Source organism: Genypterus blacodes, unplaced genomic scaffold, assembly GCF_046128005.1.
Source record: "Genypterus blacodes isolate CSIRO-AG114 ecotype Tasmania unplaced genomic scaffold, CSIRO-AGI_Gbla_v1 ptg000067l_1, whole genome shotgun sequence".
NCBI classification, from domain to species: Eukaryota; Metazoa; Chordata; class Actinopteri; order Ophidiiformes; family Ophidiidae; genus Genypterus; species Genypterus blacodes.
The window spans coordinates 1,159,967-1,166,671 of NW_027466879.1; the positions used below are offsets into that span (position 1 = coordinate 1,159,967).

The 6,705-nt window shown below is 43.7% G+C and overlaps 1 protein-coding gene across 2 annotated transcripts; it reads right to left on the reverse strand.

The window, feature by feature from the left end:
- Positions 1 to 317: 317 nt before the first annotated feature.
- kars1 (lysyl-tRNA synthetase 1) lies at positions 318 to 6,358 on the reverse strand. 2 transcript variants are annotated; one of them, XM_076156050.1, is made up of 15 exons: positions 6,283 to 6,358; positions 5,171 to 5,338; positions 4,726 to 4,870; positions 4,466 to 4,631; positions 3,944 to 4,037; positions 3,673 to 3,859; positions 3,429 to 3,554; positions 3,206 to 3,325; positions 2,683 to 2,845; positions 2,023 to 2,196; positions 1,842 to 1,927; positions 1,656 to 1,741; positions 1,322 to 1,448; positions 1,009 to 1,152; positions 318 to 883 (listed from the first exon to the last, which is right to left on the reverse strand). In XM_076156050.1, the coding sequence occupies exons 2-15, from the start codon at positions 5,308 to 5,310 to the stop codon at positions 809 to 811; spliced, it is 1,833 nt and encodes a 610-aa protein (XP_076012165.1). In that variant the 5' UTR covers positions 5,311 to 5,338; positions 6,283 to 6,358; the 3' UTR covers positions 318 to 808. The 2 variants fall into 2 exon arrangements, with proteins under 2 accessions (XP_076012165.1, XP_076012166.1); XM_076156051.1 differs by lacking the exon at positions 5,171 to 5,338 and having other exon boundaries at positions 6,283 to 6,354.
- Between the last annotated feature and the right edge of the window lie 347 nt (positions 6,359 to 6,705).

The window sequence follows — 6,705 nt, forward strand, 5'->3', positions numbered from 1 at the left end:
TTGAAAACCACTCGTTTGTAGTTCCCTAAAACAAAATTTGGAAATCCTTGTTCATTTTTTATTTCCCCACACCAAAAAGGAAATGGATTGGCTATTACACACGGAAACCAATCTCCCTCACACACACCAGGCCTTCATTTCATTTGTAAATCATTAAAGGGAATATAAGCCATCGGCTGTGGTCGCTGGGCACGCAGGCTCCTCACCGGCTCCCTCTGAAATGAATCCAACTTCAAACAAAATTCATGGCGATCGCCGTTTTAATCCTCTTTTAGGTATTGTGAAGTAAAAAACACAATCACAAACTTAAGACTGCATAGATTTATATGCACTTTATTCTTACACACCCATGTAAAGATCTTGGATGATGATTATTTAATTCCTGGAGTCCATATTGAAAGACATAGACAGACAATAGAGACCTGATAAAAACACGATTTACATTTTAGAGCTGCTGGAAATTATTTTGCAAATGTGTGAAAGTGAAATTTTTCCAGGTTTGCAATGAGCAGGAGCATCATGATCGTGTGCTGTGTGGATGGGAGACGGAAGTGTCCCCTCTCAGGCAAACAACAAGGAAGTGGAAATATCACAAGAATTTAAGAAATAGAAAAGAAAAAAGCATTTGTCATTGGTTACCATTCACCTACATAAATAGGAAAAATTCCCTTCATAACCGCAGCGAAACAACTGGACTGAGAAGCAAACAGTAAAAAAAGAAAAGAAACGGGGCTCCACTGATGATCGCAGTGAGGTTCAGGCTCCTGGACTGTGCCGACTCCTGCAGGTGAGGTCAGGGGTCGTTCCATCAGACAGAGGTGCCTTCTGTGGGTGCAGACGTCTTGTTGTCGTCAGGCTTCATGGCTGGGAAGAGCAGCACCTCCTGTGAAACCACAAGATCAGGGGTTACAAAGCAGGAAGGCAAAGGAGGCAAACGTCAATCTCCAAGAGGGGTTTCTACCTCTATGGGAAGACGATGCTTACTTGGATAATAACTAATAACTTTACCTTGATGTTGTTGGAGTCGGTGAGGAACATGGTGAGACGGTCGATACCCATCCCCCAGCCAGCAGTTGGAGGAAGACCGTATTCTAGCGCCGTGCAGAAGGTGTCATCAATGCCCATGGCCTCATCGTCACCCTCAGCTTTGGCCTGGAGCAGAAAACACAATTAAGATCAGCCACATCACCAGCATGGACTCACTCTGTGGATGATGCTTTCCAAATAATGAAGAAAGCCTCAACATTTAGGGCCCAGGAGTGGACCGTGTACAATGTGGCAGATAATAACAAAACCACCAAGTTAGGTGTTTTATACAAACCATGGCTTGCTGCTCAAAGAGCTCCCGCTGTCTGAATGGATCGTTCAACTCGGTGTAGGCGTTACAGACTTCCTTCTTCATCACAAAGAGCTCAAAGCGCTCCGTCAGGCCTTTCTCCGTTCTGTGCCTGGAACAAGACAAAGTAAAAGTGTTGACACAAACATGTATAGTTGGGTGTAAAGTGGTGTGAGCAGAACCTGGATCACACCAGCTCAAGTGTGTATATGGGTAGGATCATTTGGCCTCCAGGTAACATGACGTATGCAGACCAAGCCCTGAGTACATGTATGATAACATCAACATCTTTCTACATTTACATCTCAATGTTTCTCACCATTTAGCTAAAGGACTCATGATCTGAGGGTGGTCACAGATGAATGTTGGGTTGATACAGGTGACCTCAAGGAAATCTCCAACCAACTGCAGAAAACAAAGTGATTATTCTCACAGTTAAATAGAGAGACATGTCTGAGTAACAGTTAAGTGTAGAGCTGATGAGGACATGCATCAGGCAGAGCACCTTGTCCAGCAGGCGAGCGGTGGTTCGGGGTGGAGGACATTCCACTCCTTTTTGGGCGCACAGCTCATCAAAGAATTTGCGAGTCTCTGAAGAGGAAAAGTGAAGACGAAACAATTGTTAAAATGGTTTTTACGAGCTTAATTCCAAAAAGGAAAAGAAGAAATGCCCCAAAGCTTCTTACCACCACTGTTGTAGGAGTCGGTGGGAGGGAATTTCACTCCCATAATCTTCTCAAGGTCATGGGTCATGCTGATTCTTTTGAAAGGTGGAGTGAAGTCAATCTCATAGGCCTGACCTTCAGGACCATCAGGGTGATAAGACACCTTGTAGCCTCCAGTGATGTGCTTCACCATACCTGGAGAGTAACAGAGTGAAGTAGCTCACATACCAAATATAAAGTTTTGTACTGACTGAGACATTACTGGAAAAACAATGGGTTCAATCATGCCACCCTCCATAACTGTTTAACAGGGGCTCATCAATTCAACAAATGTTAGGAAATGTGCTTGGGGGCGGGAGGTCACAGACCTAGGAAAAGCTAACTTGTTTACATGGACATTATACTACATTTGTGTCCTGAACTGAGAAAGTCAAAAAGCTATTTACATGCCTGAGTAGATGAGTTAGGTGAGCATTCTGTTCATCTTCATTATGTTGTTATTTTTATGACTGCATGTGTAACAATTAGGGGGGAAACTTGCTCACTGTACTGTGTAATGAGTTTGTTTGTGAATACAAATTGAGCCCAATTGGGGACATGGAGGCAGAGGCACTGATGTGTGAGGAAGAGAGTCACTTTGAGGCTCCAGGGGTCGATATCTCTGACTGCGTCTCTGCTCACCTGAAAGAAGCTTCTCTGTGATGTCCATCAAGTCGTAGTAATCTGCGTAGGCCATGTAGAACTCACAGGTGGTGAACTCTGGATTGTGAGTGAGATCGATGCCCTCGTTCCTGAATTGACGGCCGATCTCATACACTCTGTCTATCCCACCAACCACCAGCATCTGTGGGAAGAGTACCAGGAAATATGGTCAACCTTCTTGTACTTTAAACTATAACAGGTCAAACAGTTCATTTTGATCTAAATGTCTGGACAACACAGGTGGAATTATTAATTATTACAAGTATGTAAACACAAACAACATGTAGTTATTTTGTGCCACAGGTGAAAGAGCCTATATAACTGATGCAATACTGCCACCTGCTGGATATATTGAAAACTGCAGCAGCTATGCATCGCTGCAAAACAATTACGGCAGCCAAACGTCACTCATCTACACAACAAAGCATCCAAAGCCTTTAATGCACGAATGCAACCCGATCAAACAACACACTTTGCAGATACCGCACAGCTGGCTGGTTACCTTGTGATAGAGCTCAGGTGCAATCCTCATGTAGAGGTTCATATCCAGCTCGTTGTGGTAAGTCACAAAAGGACGGGCGACGGCTCCACCAGGAATGAGATTCATCATTGGTGTCTCGATCTGAAGTGACAGCAAACACATGTCAGTAAAGTATCAAATGCACAAACATCTGAAGCCTAACCCTGCAGCTCTGGGAGTCTGCTCTGCTCTCCTCTGCTCTCACCTCTAGAAATCCCTGCTGGTCCAGGAAGCTGCGCAGGTAAGTGATGATCTTGGAACGAGTAATAAACTTGTGCCTCACATAGTCGTTAAGAATAAGATCCAAATAGCGCTGACGGAATCGAGTTTCCTTTAAGAGATAGAAGACAAAACAAGCTTCAACAAGTCATCAATACGGACCAAACATTAAACTATATTGTTAAATGATTGCAGTTACAATTAAATAATAACAATAATAATAGTGATACCTTGTCCTTGAGGCCAAAGTGGAGATGAGGCAGCATATGCAAACAGGGCGACAGCAGCGTCATCTCGGTGGGAATGATGCTCAGCTCCCCTTTCTTGGTTTTCCCCGGGTTACCGCAGACGCCAATGATGTCGCCACGCCGCAGCTTGTTGTTGATGGCCACAAAGGCTTCCTCCGACTTGTAACTCCTGGCAGTGGAAAGACTTGCAGGTAAGTAAAGGAAGCTACTGCGCTGATTATCTGCTTTTCTCTCTCATAAGTTGACTCTGTACCTGGAGTTTGCCATAACCTGCAGCTTCACACTTTCACCTCGCAGGTCATAGAAGATCAGCTTGGCACCAGACGCCCTCTTGGCATGGACTCGGCCTGTCAGTCAAACATTAAATGAAACATTCGTGTCTCTTCAGTATGCATTTATAATTTCCATTGCAAATCATTTCTTTATCGCAGGCGGGCCAGGATGGGGGTTGTGTGGCTGCTGGGTCTTTGGTTGTGTTTTCTTCCCTTTTTGTTTCTCCCCGTGTCCCCCCCCCTGTCTTTCCTTCTCTCACCAAGGCCCAATCTCATTTTAGACTCATCTTAAACAAAAAGTAGTCATTTCAACATCTGACATAACACTTTCTTTGTCCACATGTGGATCATATTTCCTAGGTCTCATTACTATTTCTTTCTCCCAAATGTCTCATAACTGCATGCTTCTTGTCATGTCAAATGCTTTCTTCAATAAAAACATTACACAAACCAAAAATAAAAGGTATGCATTAATGAAAGCAATGAGAAGATATGCTTCCTACCCGACACATTGAGGACCACATCAGAGAGCTGGTCCCCAGGCTGTAGGTGATTGTACTTCTCTATGAATTCCGTGAGTGACAGGTCCACATGGTATTTGTGTGGGTAAGGGTCCTCGGCTGTGCCCTTCAGGTCTTGGATGGCCTGGGAGCGAATCTTGTAGTATTGCTACAATACAGAGACGAACAGTGGAACTTTGTCAGAGATGAAAGTTTGAAGTGTGAGAAAAAAAAATAGAAAAGAGGGGATGTAAAGGGCTCACCGTGGGGTCAAGGGTCTCCTCGTCCACCACACAGGCATTCTGAGCTCCTTGGTCATTGGATTCCTTCTTTTGCTCCACCTGCTCTTTGACTTTGGTTTCTTTCTCAGCCGCCTTCTTCTCAGCTTTCATTCGCCTCTTCAGCTCACTTGACAAGAAAGGAGAGATGAAAGAGGAGAAGTCACAGGTTAGGTGATGGAGCTTTGTGTTCAAGCTGGAACAACAACGCCTGTACAATGAATTACTAGAACCCTTTAAATAAACAATAAGTTAGCAAATCCAAACATTAAACAAAGACTGTGTGATATATACTATATATTTAAGTGTATGACAACATTGAGCACCACAAGCATGCGAGGAAGAGGAGTGAAGGTAATAAATGGGACCAGAGTTACTGCGATGACAAAAGGTTGGTTGTCTTTCTCACTGGAACGGAAAAGCCACCAACCTTTTGTCACCTCTCCAGCGGCTCCCGCAAATTTGAGCCGGGACTGGGGCTGAACATGGGGGCGCAAATTTTAACCACTGTGCCCTGACCCTGAAGGCTTGGCACAGCTGCTGCCTGGTCGCTCTGACCACACACAGCATGCTGAGCTACCCAGGTCAGCAGACACACCTGGAAAAGCACATACAGAAAGGCTTCCTTAGGCTGGGAAGTATGGCTGCTGTCCATTGTTTGAGTATTCTAACACGCATTTGTTATGGAAATCGTTGAAGACAAAATGGCTGTTCCGATGACTTATTTTGTGAAATTCGGCCTACATGGACCCATCACTGTACACAGGCAATAACTTTTGTGATATTAAGCTTAAATTTAGAAGTAACTGTCACACATCCATGTTGAGTATAATGTGATTGATGCCTTTCAGTTATCTTTACAGGGACAAAACAGCATTAATCTGTATAACAATTTAAATATATAATAATTAGTCAGACGTAGCAGTAGTATCGTTGGTTAATCTTTAAGTTTGTTCAGCCAAATACTCCAGAAATGCCGCAAATACCCAAACTTCAGTGGGTTTTATTCCAGTCCAGCTAGAGGGGATCAGGGTGAGACAACTTAAGAGATATTGTTTATGATACCGGGCTATACAAGATACATTTAACTTGACGAAAAATGATAATGTTAAGTGTCTAAAGCTGTTTAATTACTCGTGTTACTATATACCACAGCAGATTATAAGAAAACCTGCGGCCTCAAACGTACAGCAATTTATATATGACATCTGATGACATAGGGTCGTAACAGACCTTTACTAAAATGCTTTCTGGGTGTTGTAGTTTTTAACAATTCACACTGGGAACATTCAGAAAGCTTCTGTTCACCTGCAAAACTACAAGTACCACCAGCCCTTCGCCGAAATGAATTGTGGGACGTATAGTCTTGCAGCAAAAGCCATATATGAAGCCCACGTTTCGTTGTCATGCTGTGATCTGTATATAACGCTAAGAAACACAGTGCAGCTTAAAGCTATAATTAGCGTGAACGTCACGGCGTGAAAGCGGTACTTGAGGCTTTGGGTTTCAATTAAAAGGAAAATAGGCAGAGAACAAGCTCACTTTTTGCTGACTTTCCCTCCGTCCTCCGCCGTCACGTCAGCCATGTTCTTCGAGATGCCGCGCTTGTAGAGATCTGCGCACGCGCATCACAAACACGCGAGAAGTCCGTGGTGTGTTTGCGAACCGTTAGAAAAAGAGGAAACCGAATGACGTCTGACCCCAAAATACAGAGGTATTTGCGCCGCTGTATGCGACCACATCTGCCTTTCTTTCAGACAATATATTTATTAACAGAGAAGTGCGTGTACGGATAAGTTAATAGTGTATATTCACACCAGTTTTAAATTGACAATATAATATTTGGGCAGACCTCAAACCGTTTGTGCCTCTGAAGTTAGCTGTGTGTTGGCCTCTACAAATGTATATCGTTTCAGAGAAAGGTCATAGGGGTCATCAAAACTGGATTAATCCCCAGAGACAATT

Coding starts and splice junctions, on each gene's coding strand:
- kars1 (XM_076156050.1), bottom strand. CDS start 5,310: ATGCTGTGTGTGGTCAGAGCGACCAGGCAGCAGCTGTGCCAAGCCTTC. Junction 3,555..3,672: donor ACTTTGGCCTCAAGGACAAG/GTATCACTATTA, acceptor TATCTCTTAAAG/GAAACTCGATTCCGTCAGCG. Junction 884..1,008: donor CCGACTCCAACAACATCAAG/GTAAAGTTATTA, acceptor GTGGTTTCACAG/GAGGTGCTGCTCTTCCCAGC.